The sequence below is a fragment of the Squalius cephalus genome, assembly GCF_949319135.1.
Source record: "Squalius cephalus genome assembly, chromosome: 15".
In the NCBI taxonomy this organism is placed as follows: domain Eukaryota; kingdom Metazoa; phylum Chordata; class Actinopteri; order Cypriniformes; family Leuciscidae; genus Squalius; species Squalius cephalus.
In genome coordinates, this window is record NC_137136.1 from 10,066,406 (window position 1) to 10,090,308 (window position 23,903).

Here is a 23,903-nt window from a genome sequence, read left to right on the forward strand (position 1 = left end):
AATCCAGCAACTATATAAACTGTAAAAAAGTTGCTGCCTTAAATTTTATAATCAACGTCATGCTGTGTATATATACACATGCGCATTAGTGTTTCTTTACAAAGTTACATCGTCAACTACTGGGCCTGGCAGCATATACAGCGTTTATAGTCATTTTGCAAATCCATTTGTACAGGGATCGTTTTGACAACGTTGTCATCTGTACGCGATAAAAGCAAAGGAAAAACTTTTCTGTTTTTAGGACACTTTTCTTGTGAAAACGTACCCTTAAAAGTGTACTATAGTAGTATTTAATCAAAGGATGAGTCTATATACATGTGTGGAGCCCTGAATATTTACTGACCCTGTAAATGCCCCTGCTTACATCATCAGAGGATCAGAGCATTGCGGATGTTCTCAGACATCAGACCTGACTTTGGTTAAACTTCTATAATGACACAACTTTTCTTGAGATCATTTGTAAACATCTTATATAATAGCAAAGCACTGACATTTCACGGCTATGTATAATATAATACAATGATAATGACTCGCCACCTCATATTGCAGCAGAAGAATCGCAAAGGAACAGCCTGCCGCCTTTGTTAGTCATTTAGGTTGAACTCTCTGTCAGCCTGAAGGTTGAAGAGGTGGGAGTTGGTCACTTAGAGAGGGCCACATTGATCTGCTAATTTCTCGACTTGCATATGCATGACATCGATAAAGGCCCGAGGCGTGCTATTATTTTTTGCAATGTGTTGGATGACTCATTGTATTCTTCCCTCTCAGAATTAGCACATCCGATACATCTCGGTCCAGCACAATGCCACCCTGAGAACATCATCTGTTTTGCGAGATTGTTGTCGACCCACTCACTAAGGATATCATTGTCTATTAGGTCATAGAGTGGCTTGTAGTTGGGAGGTTTTTCTCATCTATTGACAAGATGTAAAGCATAAATTATCCTCTTAACTGTATCTGTACCTCAGATGCATATTTTGCCTTGAAATTAAGTCTAAAGTTTATTCAGTTCTAAATGTAATACAAATACTTGTCTAATTTGAAATTTAGACTAGATAAAGTACAATCAAATTTGCTTTGAATTTCTTCAAAATATACAAGACAGTTCCCACATGATTCCCTATGATGGAGAGAGAGGAGTCTCCTATAAAGGCAATGGATCCAAATCACATTAAGTTAAAGGATCAGCATGACTCATTCAAGACGGGATATTCCCAGTTTAAGGCGTTTACTCGGAAATGTCTCACTAATCTAAATTCTCTGGAGGATATGTGCTATTATGTAAAGTACTTCTGATTTGAAGACTTACTCGTTTCACAGTGGCTTTGATGCATTATTTTTTTTTTTTTTACAATTTTTTTTTTAAATTTGTTCAAATAGAAGTCAGCACTCAGTGTAAGTCCTTTAAATGCTTGAGACTGAAAGATGGTTAGATTAAGGCAAAGACCAAAATATTTACATCAGTGAAGGCATTTTTTCCGCCAATCAATAAAAAAATTAATAATCTTGACCCCCAACGGTTTTAAAAAAGATCTCAGGTTATTTCTAACGATTGTTTCCTTTGTCAGAAGACTAAAAGTTTAAACAAGCGGGAAAGATACTTACTTTTTTCTCTGATTCCTAGCATAGGATTTGCAGCTACAGTTGTAATCAAAATTATTCAACCCCCATTGCAAATCAGGTTTATTGGCAAAATTTACAGACTTTCAGCTGTTTGCAATTAACAAATCAAACAAAAGTAATTGAAATAGCTCAACACAACAAATGTTTCAAGTGGTTTCCCCAAATTAAACAAACATTTAATGACTTCTGCAGTCTCAAAATTGTTTAACCCCCTAAACAGAATCCATCACAACAGCACATGAAATATCTGAACTGGCTAGGTTTGTTGAGTGTCACGTTTGACCGCATGTTAGAAAGACGTGTCAAAAGAATGGTCCAAAAAGTTAAGAGAAGGTATCATCGCCCTTCACAAATAAGGAATAGGATACAAAAAGATAGCGAAGGCACTACATGTTCATAGAGACACCGTTGGAAGCATAGTTCGCAAGTTCAAAGTTAGAGGAACAGTGGATAAACTACCTGGACGGAGCAGAAAAAGGAAGCTATCAGCGGCTGCAACCAGATTTCTGAGAAGGCAGGTTCAGAAAAGACATCGAGTGACTGCAAAAGACCAGCAGCAAGACTTGGTGGCAACGGCGTCGAGCACTGAGGTTTCAGCTTGCACAGTAAGGTGCATACTAAACACTAGTCAGAACTCCAAGACGTACACCACTACTAACACAAAAGCACAAGAAAAGTGCTCAAAATCATATAAATAAGCCACTGAAGTTTTGGGAGTCTGTTCTGTGGAGCGATGAAACATTTTTGGAACTTTTTGGCCCTATGGATCAGTGGTATGTCTGGAGGAAGAAGAATGAGGCATATGCTGAAAAGAACACTCTGTCTATAGTTAAGTATGGTGGTGGCTCGGTGATGCTCTGGGGCTGCTTTGCATCCTCTGGCACTGGAAACCTACAATGTGTGGAAGGCAAGATGGATTCATTGAAGTATCAGGAAATCCTAGGAGAAAACATCATGCAGTCAGTGAGGAAGGGCCTTCCAACAGGACAATGATCCTAAATATACCTCAAATTCCACCAAGGCTTGGTTGCAGAAGAAGTCCTGGAAGATTCTTCAGTCACCTTAGTCACCTTACTTGAACCCCATAGAAAATCTCTGGTGGGATTTGAAGAAGGCGGTTGCAGCACGCAAACCCAAGAATATTACTGAACTGGAGGCCATCGCTCATGAGGAATGGGCTAAGATTCCCCAGAATCGCTGCCAGAAGCTCGTGTCTGGTTGTAAATCTCATTTGCAGCAGGTCAGAACAGCAAATAGTGTTCTACTAAGTACTAAAGATGCTTGCCATGAAAGGGTTGAATAATTTTGAGACTGCAGAAGTCAATAAAAGTTGCATTTTCAGTTGAATTAGGGGAAACCTAATTTTTGTTTTTTTTTGTTTTTATTTACTTTTGTTTTATTTGTTCATTGCAAACAGCTGAAAGTCTATACATTTTGTTAATAAACCTGATTTGCAATGGGGGTTGAATAATTTAGATTACAACTGTATATAAAGAGCTGGGAACTCTATAGCCTCGCATCACCACATTCAGGTCTAAATCATAGCATAAAAACGGGATGATGTTAAAGACTTTTCCATTATTTTTGTATGCTGACCATACTGATGGATGCAATGAAAGTATGAAAATAGAAAAAGCAAGAGGTTGCAAGCAACCACAATGAATAAATTACCCAAATAAGTAACCCTGAACCAATTTTAACAGCAGATAAATGCAAAATAATTGCTTCATACATCCAACTTTTCTGTTTTGTCCCAAGTACTCAATCTATGTAAGCCTGTTTCTTCCTCAGGTAATTGTGAGATCAAGTTTAACAACAGATATAAAAGTCACAACTGCAATATATGAAGTCACCATTACAAAAAAAAAACAGAGAAAATAAATAAAATTAAGTGAGAAATATAATAACATTTAAGAAATAGTTCCAATTGCAAAATACAAAGTGACAAATTTCATATGAATCTGAGGAATAATAATTTCAATTGCAAGATTTAAAGTCACACTGTGAGATAGAAATGACAAATAAATTCATAATTAATAAATAAATCTATAAGGCAGAAACAGACTCCCATAACAACCAGTGCATTGCGATTCTTATTATTCAACATAATGGCATGTGAGTCAATTACAAATTACACTTGAGATTGAGAAACATAAACATTATCATGAGTACTAGTGACTCATGGTGATTTATATGTATAAATGAAATGTTTAAATGATATATAAAAACATACACTGCTGTGATTTTTACATTCATAATAGTGAGTCATGTTCATGAATCATAGTACAGATTGGCAGTGCTGAAAACAAACCCCGTTCTCGTTTGAACTCTGGTGGAACCTGGCGATCAAAAAACTGCTTAATAACATCTTACTCTTGACTAACAACTCCGAATGTTGTTTGTTTTGAATGTGTTCTTGCCGTTCATATTGGAACTACACATCCTGTTTGATTGCTCTGGTCGGGTGTTTCCAGGGGGGATTGTGGAAGAAGACAGGAAGATCAGAGACATAGCTACAGGTGACAGGAGTCTCACATAAAAGCAACATCTCTAGAGAACAACAGGAGGGGAGGGAATAGAATAGGAGCAGATTTGAACAGACTTGAGACTGTAAGACAGGAGTGTGTATACCAGCTGAGCCAATCTGAGCTGCTGTTGTACTGCAGGTAATATTGAACGCAATTCCTACCATTCAGTCAACACTTTCAATCATCAGTATATCCTTGAGCCACCTCAGATGAACTGAAAATTTAAGTTTGATGGGATCTGGAAAAAGTGTGGCAATGAAGATGTCAGCTTTAGTGCGTTTCATCAAATGAAACGCTTCCAATGAGAGTGAACATCACTTGAACTGTCATATGTGGTCATTCTCAAGGCATCTTGTTTCTTTTAGACATCTTGTTACTTTTCTTTTTGTTCTCACAGTGGAACCAAATTTAAGATATCACCTGAGAAAAACTGGGGTTAAAGGAATAGTTCACCTAAAAAAAGACAATTCTATCATCATGTACTCTCCCCCATGTTGCTACAAATATGTATTTCTTGAGTGGAACATGAAAAAAAATCAGATAATGTACAGCCACTATTTTTCATAAGATAAAAGTGAATGCGAACACTGTTGAGCTGTCAGAATTTTATGTGAATTATGACTTTAAATGTCTTGCTAAATGACATAAAGGAGGTATGCATCTATAGTGCTTCCAGGCCAGATCTTTGACCACCTCTTGATCGACAGGGCTGCACGTTCTGTACCACAAACCACATAGTGGTTCCAAACAAACTTAAAATGAGGGCTGAGGTTTGTATGTGTCAGGAAATTCTGACAGTTAATATATGACCTGCTAGAAAATGAAGCGGTGAGAAAAGGGGCATCAAAGAGCTCCTCATCCACATGCAATCACACACGCAGTCTCACTCTTTATCTTACTGTCACAGGGATGTCGAAGAGCTCATGAAAGAACAAAGAGGAAGAAGTGGACTCTCTCTGGACTCTGAGATATTAAAGCCCCCTCACCTGTTTCCTGTCCTTTTGTGCAGAAGGAAGCAAGGCCCTCGAACGATCTGCAATTTTCTGTCAGAGAAAAGAAAAAAATTACATTAATATGCAAATAGTGGCAGACATGTGACAGCAGCTGGGAACTATTGTAACACAAAATGTATTTGATTACAAACAAGCTAAAGTAAAGACACTTATTCAGAATAATAACAGAGTTATCTCTCTCCCTGGGGAAAAGAAAGAAATTGTTTAACTTTGTGAGAGGGGAAAAAAAATTATATATAAAACCTATTTTTGGGTATGGTATTTTTGTCTAAAATTATAATGCCGTTAAATGCTAAATAATATTTCACAGATGCCCACTGTCGCTGGAAGCTATAATAATCAATCAATAATCAATAATCAATTTTATCTTGACTGCTATGGGGAAAACGAAGTTAGAAAGTATCTAGTTAGATGCCATAGAAATAATTTTGTGACTACTCTAATTTAAAATATGTAATGAACATCTAGTTTGTATTTACTCCTTACTTGTCAGTCAATAAATATATTTTAGAAAAAAACAACTTGAAAAGACTTAAGACAAATGTCACAATTAATATAATGGGGGCAATTATAACTACTAAATGTTATATTATGATCATATTTGGCACATATAATGTTTCTCATATGATGGAAACAGTAAAAAATGAAATGCTACAAATATTCCCCAAGGCTGACATCGGTTGTAGAAGCTCTCACAGTCCTAATCGCATATGTTATTTTGTGGACAAATAAAGGAAAACCAATATTTCATGTGTACCTTCTGCAGGTCTCCATATCGCTGCACAGAATCCGATAGCTCTGTTTTGAGTCTCGTCAGACGGAGCCTGTCTTGCTGCAGGAAAACAAAATGGCATCATTTTTTAAATGAACACTTGGTCAGTTTGACAACACCAAGTTTAAATGAAATGAAATTACCATTTTATAACATTATTGTTTGTCATTGCACATGCCAGTGGAATGTCTCTCTACCATGTTCAGATGAAACCATTATCACTGGATATACATTATATAAGAAATATTGTTCCAGTAACGAAAAATAAATGAGAGATTTATAAAAGTCAAAGAAGCATGACATTTACCCGTGAAGATCCGCTGATGATGTCAGTGAGTTGTTTAACAAGCTGGCTTGTGCTCGTTATGACTTTATTGGTTTGCTGCTGTGTGGAATGTCTGAAAGAAAGGGAGAAGGGGACAGAGAGAGAGCGAGAGGGGTGAAGAGACAGGTAATCATGCTTTACAAACCGCAGAAGACGATTCAAAATGATTCATCAACTATCCCAAGGTGCAATGCTCTCCAGGCTGGGCTAGTTTTACAGCCCTATTGGATGGATAAGGCTCAACCAATTAAGTAAATCAATATTAATGACTGTGTGACAGAGGAACAGCATTGTGCAGTGAGGGACTGTGTGTCATGACTGCAGAGCTCAGATGATGTCAGGAAGGCTTTAGGCTCCAGACAGGAGTCAATCTGCCGCCCCGGAGGAGAATCAAAGGATTAAACGTTGTGTACAGAGACAGCAAATCAAACGGAGAAAAGGTAGCACAGCACAACGAGAGGTTTGCTGTACTGAATGCATTAATAGAGCAGATGGAAATCAAGACTGTATAAATTGGGTTTTTAGAGGGCGATATTTATGACTGCACAAATAAAAGGGAAGAAAAGGAAACAGTATGTGAAAGACTGGACCAATGCACAGGCTTGTCTAACATTTGCCCAGAGCTCCAGACCAACAGGGGGCCCTGAAGGGTTAAAGAAACAGTTCATATTTACTAGACTTCAGGGTTGTGAGCCATTCAGAATTTAATTCAGAATTACTCTAGGTGTGTCTCGATTTGCTCCCTAGTTCAGTTGTCAGGGCACTGATGAGGGATTCAGCCATTTTAAGGGTCCTCTCAATAGCAAAATCCATCAAGTGCACTGAAACGTTCGCTCCCTAAAAAGTCCCACAATGCTAGTGAAATCCAGGGAGCATCGATGGTCACTATATTTCCTTAATGGAAGTTCTAAAGTATGAACACTAAATCACACAAGGTTGTTTAAAAAAAAAAAAAAAAACACAAACCATTTATTATTAATTCAATTATTGAATTATATGTCAGCATATGCATACATCGCTACACAGGTAATGAACATAAGCTAGCAAACATTTATAATTTGCTTACGGCTGAAAGGTTGTTGGTCCTTACTGTCCGTGCCAGTCCCCGGATTAGTGTACACAATGTACTGGTTGACGACCCAGTAAGCTACTGAATTTGAATTGACGTAGCAAACAGGATGCAGAAATGCAATTCAAATTTGAACATAAATATAATTCAAATAAATTGAAAATTCAAAACAAAATGATCATATATGTCTGTAATTCTTAACTAGACAATAAAATGACAAAACAAGTTTTGGGTTGACAAAGCCTTCTTTGAAATTTTTCAAGTTTAAGAAGCCTTGAGGTTTTAAGGTTTATAGGGTAGACAGACAGACAGACTGACTTCCCAGAATGCATTACCTCTGTTGAATTTCTCTGAATTGACAATTGGTTCTTCTTTTTGTCATTACATTCCAAAATCAAATTCTACTTCCTGTGGGATATGGCCAGTTCAATTCATATTCACATTCATGAATTAAAGGGGAGACAATTCTTCAGTTCTGAATTTTGCCCAACACTGCTACACTTACTTACGTTTAAAACATGTATTGTTTTATTCAAATAACAGAGCAATGCCAAGTTTTTAAGATGCTTTGGCAAGTTAAAAAGATTTCACATGATGCACATTGAATCAATGTCCATTTTAAACCATTGACCAATCAAAGCAATCTGGGGGTGGGATAAACACTGTATAGGATTTCATGCGCCCATAAACACGCCTTCGGTTCACTTCTGTTACGCTCTGTCTAGCCGTTTTTTAATGCTAGAATGCATCCTCTGTGAAGGGCCCCTGAGACATTCATGTCCTGCGTGTGTCAACGTCATAATCCATCTCTGGAATCGGGGTGAAAAAGGAGGAAGTTTGGTCCGAAAGAGACTGGAAAGCAGGCAACAGTGAGATAATTAAAGACATTGAAAACTTGAGCCTGGCTATACGTTATTTCCACTTCTGAGCTGGATGGAAGATAGAGGGGGAAAAGGGGCCAACGGGTCAGAAACTCGTGAACAAATATAATCTCCTGATAGAAATTCTGTTTTCTCCTCATGCGGAGCGAGGGGTTTGGATAAGGCCATTGATTTAGTGTCTGTGCCCTGCTCCGCCTGATCCCTTCCTTTAAAACCCAAACCAAGACCACCGGCCAGAGCACCTCCTGCTCTCTAGAGATATGTGGCGGAGAATGCGGGCTCACCTCCCACTCAAATATTGATTTAAAAAACCGAGGAAGGAAACGAGGAGAGAGGCGTCAGGCAGAAACATCTCCCGTGCATTTGTTATGGGTTGGGGCATGTCACTGTCGTTCTCAGTCCACGAGAGAGAAACGAGACCAGTAGAGCGGAAAAGCACCTGTAACAATAGAGGCAGCAGCACTCGTGCTGTGTGAACAAAAAAGGAAGAGGTCCGCAGTGAACGTTCTAATCACACGCCAGAGAATAGAGGAACATGGCTGAGCAGTTCAACCAAAAAGCTTGACTTTGGGTACTTTTTTTTTTTTTTTTTTACATGATCAGTCCTTTTCAAGGCTGAACATGAGCAATGACTCACTCCTCTACAGTTCTGAAAACATGGACTCAATATTACTGGCTAGGGTTAGGGTTTAGACCATAGGGTTTTATGTTTAAAAACTGCCCAGAAAAGTACTACGATGACTGAAATCTAAAAACATTTATTTTTCTCCTCCAGTAATTTTAATCTGAGAACCCATGGCATTGCTAAATAGGTTGGTGTTGGGTTTTATGACACAGATGATAGTGCCTTGTTGGATGTATCAGTGGGTCATTAGTGGTGAATTAATAGTGGATAAATCTGCAGCAGACAGCTCATCACTCGGCAGACAGTTTGAGTATTAAAAGAATAGTTCACTCAAAAATGAAAAATCAACATTCACCCTCAAATTGTTCCAAACCTGTATAACTTTCTGTGGACCACAAAAGGGGAAATTCTGAATACTATGCATACCTTTATTTTCTATGAAATTACAATGAATGGGAAGCATAAAACCACAATATGATAACTTTGTGTGGGACATGCCAAACTTTTTAAAAAATATAATATTCATATTTCATTCATTCTAATTATATTTTATTTATTTACATTCCATTTCTTTACTTAGACTCAATATTATTTTAATTTGTCTTGTCTTTTGTGCTATTTTCTCCCACCACTCTTCCATTAACAAGCACTTAAAGACTTACAAAAAGATTAAAGAACTATATACAGTATATATGTGTGTATGTATGTGTATATATGTTTTTCTTTTGTATACATTTAATTAATTCCAAGTAAATATACCAAAATGTAAGTGATTTTTCCACATATAATCTTTACCTAAAGGTGGGCTGTTAGTGTTAACTGCTAACTGATCAGCTTCAGTCCCTGTTCATTGCAACTGTATTGAGGAAGAAAAGCATGAAAAATGATAAGTCATCAGGAAGCCATACAGGTCTGGAACAACATGGCCATTAATGACAGATTTTTCATTTTGGGATGAACAATACCTTTAAAGGGGGGGTGAAATGCTCATTTTCACTCAATCTCCTGTTAATCTTGAGTACCTATAGAGTAATATTGCATCCTTCATATCTCCAAAAAGTCTTTTGTTTTATTAAATTTTTAACAGAAAGATAGACTGTACCGAGTCTTTCCGGAAAAAAACGAGCGGCTGGGGGCGGGCCGTGTGGGCGAAGCTTAGCTGTGCTAACGCGCCAAGCTAGTGACAACACACAGAGACATTTGTTCAACAAACAGTTTTACTCACCGTCCGGTTCCAACGCACGACCGCGAACCTTTATCATTGTGACTGCTCGATCCTTAAGCATTAGACGATCTGCAAATCCGTCGATATGGGCTTTGTTTATAAAACAATCATCGTCGAAATGCAGGGAACAAACAGTCTAACAGTTACACAACTCCGTTTATGCTCAGGAAAACAAACTCCATCCACGGGTTCCTTAACGCTGGGTTCTTTGGGAATCTGTGCAGGGTTGTCTTGCCCTGGCAACCAAAAACACACTTCTTTGGTGACATTGACTTCCCAAAAGCCGGGCAGGGCGCTTTGATGGCGAACTGCTTTCACTCTCTTGCTCTGGTCTATGAGTGCACGCGCGGCCGCGATCTTACCGGAGAAGTGCCCTTAGGACCCATATAAGGAAATTCCGCCCTATCTTACGTAAGACAGAGCCATACTCGAAAAAAACTTTCCGAAACTTGTGACAAACCGGAAGGAGTATTTTTGGAACAAAAATACTCCTTCAAACGTACAACTTAGTTTTTGAAACTTTGTCCATGTTTAGCATGGGAATCCAACTCTTTACCAGTGTAAAAAACTCAGTATGCATGAAATAGCATTTCACCCCCCCTTTAAGAAAGCGACAGTTTGAAAAATCACAGGTATCACATGCACCAACACAACACCGTCTGATACACAGACAAAAGGTCGGCGTGTCATAATTTGCATACGTGTTATGCCATTGCCAATGCCACATTGGCGGTAGTTAACCTGGTGCCCGAGATAACTGAACATAAATCACAGAAATTCAGTTGACTGAAAGATCTGAAGGAAGCAGAGTCAGAAATCACCAAAAAAGATTAGAGAAAAAGACCAGAAGGATAAGGACAGATGCATAAGATTGACTTTGCTCTGTTTGATAGCGATTGAAGGAGGGAAGAAAGTCCTGTGAAGACAAAAAACTAAAAAAAACAACAAAAAAAACAGGAAATAAACCTGTGGTCAGAGACATTTTTTGCTGTCAATAAAAAATGTAGCAGCTATAAATCGTTTTATAGCTCAAAAATAATGCCTTGGTTTAGTCACAGCAGTACAAATAAAGCCCTTTGAAATGTCCATGACTCAACCTCATTATATTGCACACTGTGATCCACTGAACACCTTCAATACGCCCTCAATTACAGCTTCCTGTGTTCTCTCAACGGTAGCATGTGAAACGCAATATGGCCTACACAATCTCAAGGGTCGACACGCAGCAGTGGAAAAGTTATGTTATTACTCATCCCACATATTCAAAAACCCAGCAGTTTATTTCCCCAAACACTGTTTAGTCATGGTCCGCATTTACCATGTTTCGTGTCTGTTGAGTTGGCGGAGAAGAATATGAATCTTCCTCTGCTTTGACTGGCTATGGCCATCTTCAATCTGAACATATAGACTGAGTCACTCCTACAGCTCAGGTGGGTTGCTACTTGCTAAATGAAGCTCATCGACTGAATCAGTGAAAAGATGCAACAGGAGAAGTCCGAGGTCAAATAGATGCAGAATCAGTCAAACATTTGAATGATGGTATAATGAAATAGAAGAAAAATTTCAGATGTCCACTTCTGGCAAAGTCCACACACACGTTTGTGTTTAAGCTTGAGAGGTAAATGTCTGTTGGGGCAAGTTGTCAAATGTGTGTAAAACATTCTGGTAACATTTTATTTCGATATTCCTTTTTAGACATTCTACTAACTAAGCAACTATGTCAACTAACTCTCATTAGAGTATTAGTAGACTGTCTGCTTAATATATGCTATTGATTTATTTTGATGGTCCCCCAACAGACATTCTACTGACTAACTTTGCTAGTGTAACCGAGGCCAGCTAGTAAAAACTGTGCGAGTAAATCTCACTGGCCCGGTCTCAAGAGGCGCACTAGCGACTGATGCTAGAAGCTCTGGTCTTCGTAAGCTCGCGCGCTGCGGTTTCAAAGTTTGTATGTCATTGAACATGTTTTTGCTGTTCTTATTGCATTTACACAGCTTTAACCAGCAGATGTCCTCTGCATGCTATGTTTTGAGTGAAACTAGTGTAATCGATCTAAAAATCTAACAGTGAATTTAGCTGACGTAGTCAATATAGTGGAATGAAAACAATACTCTTTTTCACCGCAACTTCAAAGGAAGCAAGACAATGTTGTCAAAACGAGCACTGGATATCTGAGGTAATACTTATCACCATTTATTCAGAGGGTATGAACGATTGTTTTCCATATCCATTTTCTTGAAAAGGGGCTTGACTTGTCATACAGTGGTGGATTTTTCTTTGCCTCGGCGATTAACTTCTCCACAATGTCGTCTGTCATTTTAAATGTGCGAGCCCTTTAAATTCGAGTGGATTCTGATTGGCTGTCAGTTTTTTATCCTTCGATAGCTGGTTATCAGCAAGGGGTCCCAAAGATATCGTTCCTCATATCTTTATCGTTATAGTTGTGGTGTGAACGCTGCTATTCTTTAATATGGAGAATGATTTTAGAACTATATCTTTATCGTTATATTATCGTCCTTGGTGTGAACGCGCCTTTACTTTACATGCTCATCTCATTGTTTGTGTACACAGTTTACTAAAAAGAAAGATTTTGAACAGTTCACTGTAATGTTAGCTGTGTCCGCCGGCATTTTGACAGTCAAAAATAGTCGATTTCCGAATGCGAATGAACTGACTCTGAATTTTAGTATTGTTTATTATATGAGGATCCTTTTTCAAATACAAGGTCAATATTGAATTTCACAAACGAGAAAACAACTAATTATCCATGAATTTATATTGAACTAAGCTTTAGGAGCTTTCCATCTTTACTCTCCTCCCTGTTACGGAGATCGACTATTTTTGACTGACAAAATGCCGGCGGACCACTGATCTATATAATGTCATTCTATATCAGTGCGGCGGACGGAAACACATTGAGTTGTTGAAAGATCTTTCTTTGCTCGAGCCCCTGGTGATACTTCGAGCAAAATTTCATGTTGTGTCAGACCTTCTTAGTGTTTTAAAAATGGCGATTTTTTATGCTATCATAAAAGTGCCCCATTCACTCCCATTCACAAGGCATTTAACCTAAAACGAAAATACGGTCAAACTTAAAAGTTGCATTTCCATTCTAATTATGCTTTTAAACGGAAGTTTGCCTCGAGTAGATTATCAAAAAGACCCTAGGTTGCATTTTGGCGAGAGTTACCCTTTAATAAACTGTATCTTTTTCTAAGGTGTGTAAGGTGCAAGGTAAGCCTACATTTAAAAATCCTACCCTGAGAAATATTCACTGGAGTAAAAAGTGTGACATCTAGCCCTGGTCTCCTCTGTTCAGTTCTGGGATACCTCACACAACTTGATAAACACAAAGTATAAAACTTCATAGTTCCACTCTACCTTGACAGATATCTAATTTCAAATCCTGACTGGATACCTGGAGGTCAAATCAGAATATATCACAGAGAGACTTGTGAAAGTGACTCAAAAGCTTCTTCTCTCCCTCAGATGTGTGATGTACTGAGGTCGTGCTGTGTGAAGTCTAATGGGTATTTAGTTTTTATTTAGTTTTAGTCAGCTGTGTCAGGAACACAATGTTTTTCTTTTGTAAGGTGTTTCATTGCTTTTCTCACATCACTTCCTCCCTGCTTAGCTTGTTTCTCAGCCATACAGTATTTATTCGTATAGTCTTGTTTCTATAAAAGCTTCTCATAATTAATAGAAATTATCTGTCCAAAAATTTGGGTGGAGAGGCACAATGTTGTTTGCTCGTATAGAGTGAGACATGCAAAAAATAATATAAAAAAATTATAAATATACACAAACTACATACATACATATAATATATATATATATATATATATATATATATATATATATATATACTGTATATATATATATATTTAAAATATGTTTAAAAGAGAACATCATTATTGCTCAATGCTCATGCACATTACTTTGTGATACATGGGCACTGTGAACGCTGCTGTGAAAAATTATGAGAGCACATTTATGATGACTACTCTGTTAGTAAAAAGGTTGGTCCGGGTCATATAGCCTGAGTTTAAGTGAACCATGTCCTTCATTATGCTATGCTTTATATGAATCATACTGCACCATGAAAGCATTCATAATCTAATAAACACTGTTCTATTTTTTGCCTTCTATAAACCCAGCTCTCTTTTTGTGAGTTTAACAAGTCTAGGGATAGAAACATAGCACCTATAATCTCTAACAGATGCAGTATAACCACACACCTGTGAATATCCTATATTTTACATCCCTTCTTTTGGGAATAAAGTGTTGTCATCCAGTACTGTATATAAGCAAGTGTACTCTAAGGTCTACCCTTCTTCTTGCACTGCATCGTTCTTAAACTTTGCTGTTGTCATGAAAACCAGCGTTCATTCTGCAATCAACAATCTGCTTTCAAGTGTGTGCTGCATTATTTCCTGTGATTACTGTGAAAGTATGTATTCACGCATTAAAAAGTCTGGGTAAAAACACTCGGCAAACACTAAATGCGAGAAAAGAAGCAAAATTTAGACTACACATACACAAAAAATCAGCACACTATATTCCGATGGCCTTAATTACATGCAGGATGAAAAAGTAAATAAATAAATTGGCAGAATTTACAAAAAAGGCAGGTCGCCAGAACTTTAACATATGGTAGAACTTTAAGTTTAACTAAATTACTTTACAGAAAAAATTAACTGTACATTCAACAGATATAATGTGAATACACCCAAGTAAAACTTTTTTTTTAAACTTCACAAAACACAGATGTTAAAGAGAAAGCCACATGAAGAATCAAAAGTTTATCACTTGCATTTCCACAAGCTGAGGTAATTCTAAATATATAGAAGGTGCACTGTATCATACACACAAATCCAAAACACTGTATTTACAGTATGTATGTGTGTATGTGTATATATATATATATATATATATATATATACACACAAGTGAGTACGAGTTGGCTAATTTGTCATTCGGTCATTCGTACGAATTTTATGAGGTGGCTAATTCATACAAATTTGTAAGATTTTTGCCAAATCGTACATATTTTACGAGTTGCCCAATTCGTATGAATTCGTACGAATGACCCACCCCTGACCCCGCCCCTAAACCTGCCCATCACTGGGGTTTAGACAAATTAGCCAACTCGTACTCACTTGTACGAATTGGTCATGAGATGGTTTATGCTGTGTTAACACAACATAAAAAAATGCAGATTTAGCATACAACACTAATGCACATAACTGGAAAAACAAAACAAATAAAAAACAAATATTTATATGAAAAACCATCAAATATGAAGTGTCACACATGGAATTCTGGTAATGTAATTTTATGTTTTTTCACTGTAAATTATAAGATAACTCAAAAACTGTACATTTAACAGTTATTTTGTTGTAAAATTACATTAATTGTTCCTAGTTTCTCACCATATATAGTAAGGGAATTGATTGAATTGATTATCAGGTTTACCAAAGCATTTTTAGTTGTTTACCATTAAAATTACAATCAGTATAGATCACTATAGATCAGTAGTATAGGGCTGCGTTTCCCGATAACGTTGTCTCTTAGCGTGCTACGAAGACTCTTAAGGTATAACTTAACTAAAGGTATACCATTACTAGGCGTGTTCCCCGAACCATACCTTAGAAAGCTGCTTAAGATACCTTCTTGCGTGCGACGTTACCCGGTGCTGTCCGTGGCAATGGTGCTGAATTGGTTGATATCGATGGCTCGAGAATCAATTATTCTCTCGTGCAGGGGCTGTTTCACTGCATTATGTGAGAAAGCGGTGTTCTTTATAAGAGAAGCACTTCAGAAATAGTTGAAATTGCATTTATTAGGACTCATGGGATATAATAGCCTATAATAGCCTAGCCTACATATTTTAAAATTGTATCATATATTGCTGCCATGATAGCATTTAAAAAATTTAAGTGCTTTCTTCTCTTTCCCATTTTTGTTTGCTGAGGTGGAGCTGCGATGAAACATTGTTCTTGTAAATACTTTCCAGCATTTCAGTAATAAAAGTGTACATCTTACGTACGGTGCTCGGCAGTGATCAAAAAGGATTAAAACAGTGAATTTTGAATCTCTTCTTGTAAACTCAGAGATGTGGATTCAGACGGCAATTAAATTACCACACAACCTGTTTGTCAAAAAACAGTAGGTACAGTACTAATTTGGCCAGGGATTTTTACACGGGTTGGGTGAGAAAAAACACTGATTTTATGGATTCGGACGGCACTAAAATCACAGACTTACCCCTGTAAATTTTTAAAATACAGCCCATGAGAAACAATTAGCGTCCAAATAGGACTTAACTGACAGTAACCTATGCTTTCACTGGCCTTTAAAAGCGCTCTTTAATTAAATTAATAATATAATATATTTAATAATATAATTAAAAATCTAACAACAATCAGTGTAATGACAATGTTATTCTTTGCATGAAAACACTTGAATTAGCCTAATTGAACACTGTCTGGGTGTATTAAAACTTCAGAATTATATTCGTATAGACCTGCAACAGGTAAAGGTAAAGCTAAGAGTGGTCCAGACCAACCTTCCGAACGTATGACTTACAGAAGGTATACTTAACTAAGAACGTTTCGGGAAACACGTATTATCAATAGGGTCCAGCTTAAGGTGTAACATAAGAACGACGTAGCGTCAAGAAGGTTTCGGGAAACGCAGCCTAGATCATTATAGGCTGGTAAATGTTCTCAATTCACCTGCTATTAGCAGCTGTGGTATTAGTTTTAACAAGTCAGTGCAATGTTTATCTAAATGTGTTTGTATTGTGGCTTCTTTCTCTCCATTCTCATTAAAAGATTTTGGTTTCACCACTTAACAGCACGGCAAACAAAAATAAACATAACTAATTATATGTTGTCACCCCAACAGCTTAAAACTAAAGGTCTCCACTTCAGAACTGGAGCATTGATAAATATTCCGGTGTACTCATCTTGCACTCTTTGAGAAAGAACTGAGTGTCCACAGGTTGACTTGCCCACTGAGCAGAGAAGATGTAAGGCTAATGAGCAGAAAACAATTATCCCATCGTAACGTGCCATTAAGCACCGATCCCGACCTGGGGTAATGACGCATACCGGATCAGTCATGTTGACGGACACCATCCTGACATTTTCAGGTAAGGCAAAGTTTGTGCAATGATGCCAAACATAATCAAAATGACAAAGACTACATATCTCACAATGGCTCAAAAAAATGATACTCACAAAAAGGGCTACTGAAACTCGTGATTAGTTATTTGTGTGCGGGGACAGAACATTCACAACAGGTTTCAGAAGAGGCTTAATTTAGCTAATGGTCTTTATGATGCATTTTTCATTAAGCATATTTGGCATGTTGGTTTTATGAATAATATATTTCACACTACATTGATTAAGTGGGGTTTTTAATAGAAGTGAAATTAACTAGAGGAGTTTGCAAGTAAATTGCACTTGTTTTGCTTTGAAAGCTTTAGGTGATGGAGAAGTCGCTTTTAATCATCTGTTCATTTTCTGATTGCTCTGATAATGCATAGTTAACTTTGCATTTGGTTAGGAGATCAGACGATTAATAATACACGAGCTTGGTCTTCCGCCAAGATTGCATTTCTGAATCATAATATTAGTGTCGTATCTGATACTGGGTATGTTTTCTACATAAGTATTACAATACATATGATTGCCTGTATACAAGAAAGGTAATCACAGATACTGTATGATATACAAACCTGATTTCAAGGGAAACCCCGATTATTTTTCAAGGAGGCATTTTCATATAAATTTGTACTATTATTAGGAAAAAAGAAAGCATGAATTTCCACCCCTATACTTGTCTCCAGTGCGTAAGCAGATCATCCGAAAAATGAACAAATGAGACAAATTCATAATTAGCCACCAATTCACCAAAATGTTGTGTTGTATTATACTGAATATAATATCTGATTTGCCATGTGTGCTAAACTATGGTAGCTGATATGGGACAAGGAAAAACAATACCCTCGATTATTCATGTTGTGTTTTTTAAAAACTTTAAAAAAAGAATAGTTCACCCAGAAAATGAAAACTTTGGTCATCATTTCCTTACCCTCATGGTTTTTCAAACCTATATCTAAAACTTTCTTTCTTCCTTTGAAAACAAAATAAGTTTTTGAATGGTACTGCCCTTTTCCATACAATGAAAGTATGTGAATTGTGACTAGAGACTGTCAAGCTCCAGAAACTACAAAAGGCACCCACAAATTCTTACAGCCAATTTTTCTGAAGTCATACGATAGCTTTGTGTGAGAGAAAAAAAACACAATTTAAGTTGTTACTCACTGAAAAGTCTCTCATCTGCTAGTTCTTGTGAAATTGTGTTCATGTTTGCATATAAATTAATAAAACATGCTCTCTAAAAATTGCTGGGTTGTTTCAACCCATTTTTGGGTCAAATATGTACAAACCCAACCGTTGGTTAAAATATTTTACATTTTTAAATCCAATATTTGAAACCAAACATGGGTTGAAACAACCCAGAATTTTATAAAGTGTGGTATGTACACGTATATGGAATGCCAGGCCTGACATATTAATTAATAAATAAATACATAAATAAATAAAAATACGAAGAAATGTAAAAAAACAAAAATACATAAATAAACACATAAATACATTTACAAAAAATAAATAAATAAATACATAAATAAATAAATGTTATGTATAAATAGTAATCTTATTGATCTATAATTGTATTTTTTCACACACTTATTTATTTTTTTCATTTATTTATTTATGCATTTATTTATTTCCACTTTTATTTATTTTCACATTTATGTAAACAAATGTGGAAATAAATAAACGTGGAAATAAATAAATCTGAAAATAAATAAATGTGGAAATAAATAAATGTAGAAATAAATAAATGTAGACGTAAATACATATATACATAAATGTGAAAATAAATAAAAGTGGAAATAAATACAATTATAGATAAATAAGAAAATAAAAGTATAAATACTCCTTTGTTATTTATTTTATTTTTACATAAATGTGGAAATATATAATAAAAAAATAAATACATTTTATTTTACATTTATTTTTAAATAAATGTGGAAATAAATAAACGTGGAAATAAATAAATCTGAAAATAAATAAATGTGGAAATAAATAAATGTGGAAATAAATAAATGTAGAAATAAATAAATGTAGACGTAAATACATATATACATAAATGTGAAAATAAATAAAAGTGGAAATAAATACAATTATAGATAAATAAGAAAATAAAAGTATAAATACTCCTTTGTTATTTATTTTATTTTTACATTTCTTCATATATTCAATTATGTATTTATTTATTTATTTATTAATATGTCAGGTCTGGCATTCCATACACGTAACATCTCTTTTTTTGGTCTACAAAAGAAAATAAGTAAAGAGAGTAAATAATGCCACGCGTTTTATATTTGGGTCAACATTCAAGGCGGTTTAAGGGAGTTTTTCAGTACCACCATCTACTTGAATGTAGTTTTGGTCCTCACATGCTTCTCAGCATAAGGCTCACCTTCTGTCTACAGAATCCTCAGCATAGAAGAGGACGGACAGTGCAGTGTCCTCCACTCTAAAGACAAAGAGTGTCTCTCAGAAGCCCCGTATGCAAAAGAGCGGAATGTGTAATGCTCTAACGAGCACAATGACAAACAGAGGGTGTGAACGATTAATCCACTTAGTTTTGCTGCGTGTGTTTCTACGATTACAAAGATGGGTCAAATTTAATTAGCCAAGTGATTTTTCACTGGAATGAGACGCATCGAACGTGTGCAAACACTTATGAGTTGTAACACTTGAGAGTAGGGCTGCAACTACAGTAGCAATTGTTTTAATAATCAATTATTCTCTTTTTATTACAAAATGCTTTATGATGATTTACTTTTTATCAGCACCAAGGCCGCATTTAATCAATCAATTGTGATTTTTTTTTTTTTTACAATTTAAAACAATTGTTTTCTATTTTAATATATTTAAAATGCAATTTAATCCTGTGATGACAAACCTAAATTTTCAGCATCATTACTCCAGTCTTCAGTGTCACATGATCCTTCAGAAATCATTCTATGCTGATTTGCTGCTCAAGAAACATTTATTATTTTTAGTCATGTTGAAAACAGTTGTGCTGCTCAATATTGTGGGAATCAGGATTCTTTGATGAATAGAAAGTTCAAAAAGATTTAACAACGTTTACCTGAAATAGAATCTTAGAATCTATATAGAATCTTAATAGATCTTTTACCTTTACCTCAATCATTTACCTCAAATAGGTAAATCATTTGAATTCATCCTTGCTAAATAATTATAACTTAAGTATTATTCTTACTGAGTCCAAACTTTTGAACAGTAGATTGCATGCTGTTTACTCAAGAGATTTTAAGATATTGTTCCATTTCTACAGGTTAATAAGAAACATTTATATAGATTCAGTCATGCAATGAAATACACACAAAACAGTAGCCATGTGCCTCATCTGTCTCTTATATTGCCAGTCTCTGAAGTCAGTGCATTTTTAGTGCACTGGAAGTCTGTATCTTGGCTTGCCTGTGACATTATAGAGCTTGCAAATGTTTGTGCGCGTGTCTGTGTGTGAGGAAGTTTAGGGCAGGAGGGGGTGGGGGGCAGTCTGCCAGGGCCTTTGGGCGACATATCGCCATCTGGGAGGTATGACCCTGAAACTGCAAGGTTTCCGTGGAAACTGGATGTAATAAAATCATGGCTGGGGTGCAGCAAAGGGCAGAAAGAGTAAGAAAATGGGCAGAGTCAGAGAGCGAGCAATAGAGAGAGAGAGGGAGAAGGGGTTGCTGTCAAGTGCCCTGTTTGGAGCAGCAGGATTAAGCCTGGCATGAAAGGAAGCACATTCAAGGTCAAATAAGAAACAGCAAAAAAATAAAAAAATAAATAAATGTGGGCTACAACGATTATGGTATTTAATATGTCGATAGTCATGTGCTTCCATTTTTGAATGAATCACTCAAAAAGACACAAATCAGTCTGAAACTCTTGTTATCAGTTAGAATCAATCACTGATTAAATCAGAGATGTGTTATTGTGTTATCTGTTGAGTTGAGTGTTGACTCAAATGTTGAGTGTGTTAAATGAAAATTCTGGATTTTAAGGTGTCATTGTTACAGTGTATATATATATATATATATATATATATATATATATATATATATATAGAGATAGATAGATAGATAGATAGATAGATAGATAGATAGATAGATAGATAGATAGATAGATAGATAGATAGATAGATAGATAGATAGATAGATAGATAGATAGATAGATAGATAGATAGATAGATAGATAGATAGATAGATAGATAGATAGATAGATATGTGTGTGTGTGTGTGTGTGTGTGTGTAAGTACTGAGTAATATTAATTAACAACACGTACTTACTATAGGGTTAGGGTAGGATTAGGGATTGGTTGAGGGTTAGTTGCATGTAATTATGCATAATTACTATGGTAAGTACATGTAACATATAACAAGGACACTGTTAATAAAGTGTTACCAAATTCTGCCATCATTTTCTCATCTAACCCAGATTTCTGTTGAACATAAAAAAGGACTTTAAAAATTTGACAGGTCACTCTTTTCCATGAATTGTGAACTGGATTTATTGGAAAGATCTAACAAAAAAATTAACAAAAACAAAACAAAAACAAAACATCACTCATGATCCCTCATGAACATGCCAAATACAGTAGAACAGAAGCCAAGATTTACAGTGAATAATGATCACTTTGTATCAAATGGCTTCAGAAAACTTGGAATATAGGATATGACTAGTCTCACATAGCCAGACCTTCAGACTGATGGCAGAAGGTCTGGACTTCATAGCAGCTTTCATTGGCCAAGGACCGCCCAGAGGCAGTTTGACTGACATGTAAAGCCAATCACATTTGATTTTTTCCCACCTCATGTTTAGGGGCGTGAAAATGTAATGTCGATGCCCCTACAACAGGGTTCTTCAAACTCGGTCCTGGAGGGCCACTGTCCTGCACAGTTTAGCTCCAACCCTGACCAAACACACCTAGCTGTGAGTTTCTAGTGATCCTGAAGACATTGAATAGCTTGCTCAGGTGTGTTTGATCAGGGTTGGAGCTAAACTCTGCAGGACAGCGGCCCTCCAGGACTGAGTTTGAGGAACCCTGCCCTACAATAACAGTGTGTAAAATTCCTTGACGTATTCTAAAGAGTCTATGCTGTGAATTTTTAATACTTCACATACTTTTGAAAATCCAGCGTTTAGTTGATCTTGATAAGCGCTCGTTGTCACGGTTGTAAACACAACAGCTTGCTTCTTCCATAAGGGGGTTTGGCGTCGCCGTCACGCCATCTTTATTTCCAGGCGGACCGTTAAATAACATGACACGCACGTCTCCTGAAAATCTTGTAGAATTCGGCCAATCAGATGACTATTTCAAAACTCCTGAAGAGTTTCCAATTTTGTGTGCCATAAGTATCAGATGTTTAGCCAATGGTCTGTGGGCTTGATGTCTGAGGCTGAGACTAGGGAATGGCTAATAGAAACTACCTTTATTGTTTTATTATTCTTTTTATTTTTTTTATTTTTTTTTGACCCCCGTTCTTTGTAATTGCATGGAAAAGAGTGACCAGCACAACTTTGTTGCATTGTTCCATAGAAGTTTTCTGTTCCATAGAAGAAAGTAATTTATACCAGTTTGAAACAACATTTCTGGGTGAACTATCCTTTAAAACATTGTAATTTCAGGTGGATGTTCCTACACCAACATTTAGTCAAAGGTGTACACAATAACAGAATTTTGTCCTACTAAAAGGTCATTCATTTTGTAATTAAAATATCTCACTCTCACCAAATAATAGTATATAGTTTGGTTCAATTGTTCTTAAATTACTAAAATAATCATTAACAGAATCATAAAGGAACTGCAATTGAATGGGAATGCCCATCCCTAATGAAGAGTCCTAAGAAAGACTGAAAATGTGATGCAAAGAAAAAGCGAGAGAAGCAGGTGCAACTTTGTTGAATATACATGCAGACGCTAATGAAGTGGATAAAAAAAAAATATCTTGCACACTACACTTTTCACATTGGCTAATGACTCAGGTATGCTTGAGACTGGCTGTCTGCAATAAACCTACACTTCGTTCAATTCCACACAGGACAAGACTGCAGCAGTACACAAGGGAAATGTTGCACTGTTATGCCTTTGTGATGTAATTTTAGCTCATAATTCTTTATTGTATAATGTGCAGTCACTCCACAAGAACAGCAGAGGGTGTAGCAGTAGAAAGACATTGCTACTTATCTCATTTAGTTTTAGGCAGCCAATCTGCCCAAAGGCTTTATAGCTAACAAAAGATGTCATGTTGCACCTTAGGGATGGTGATTCTTCAAGGGAGGGGGGAAGGAAACAATCACACACACCCAAAACAGTATTAGGTTTGCAATGCTTTCATTAACAAAAAAATGGCTGATATAATTGATGAGCCGCCACTGGACACAGATTGTGTAATGCATTTCAAACAACAGCAATTCCAGACCAACTACTTTGTCATCGGAAAATAATTTAGTAATTGTGGCATCCTGACTACAACAGTCAGATGAGTAAACAATACATGCTGGGCGGAAGGTGATGAAACAGTGAGAGTGAGCACTCAAGATGTTACTCTGTTTCAAAGTGCTCTATAGAGAGTCAGCAAAAGGGAAGCTATTAAATCCACTGAAGGCCTGTGAGAGAATATCATGACATCATAATGGAGCACAAATCTGCTTTTCTCTGCGGCGATAAAAGGTCCTGGGA

General features: G+C 36.4%; 1 protein-coding gene across 1 annotated transcript in view; it reads right to left on the minus strand.

Moving 5' to 3' along the window:
• tsnare1 (T-SNARE Domain Containing 1) overlaps positions 1–23,903 on the minus strand; it is a 130,105-nt gene that overhangs the window by 65,756 nt on the left and 40,446 nt on the right. Inside the window, exons 5-7 of the mRNA XM_079893878.1 lie at positions 6,244–6,334; positions 5,922–5,996; positions 5,138–5,194 (exon numbers count right to left, since the gene is read on the minus strand). Coding sequence (XP_079750004.1) covers positions 5,138–5,194; positions 5,922–5,996; positions 6,244–6,334 — 223 coding nt within the window. The remainder of the gene's footprint in view (positions 1–5,137; positions 5,195–5,921; positions 5,997–6,243; positions 6,335–23,903) is intronic.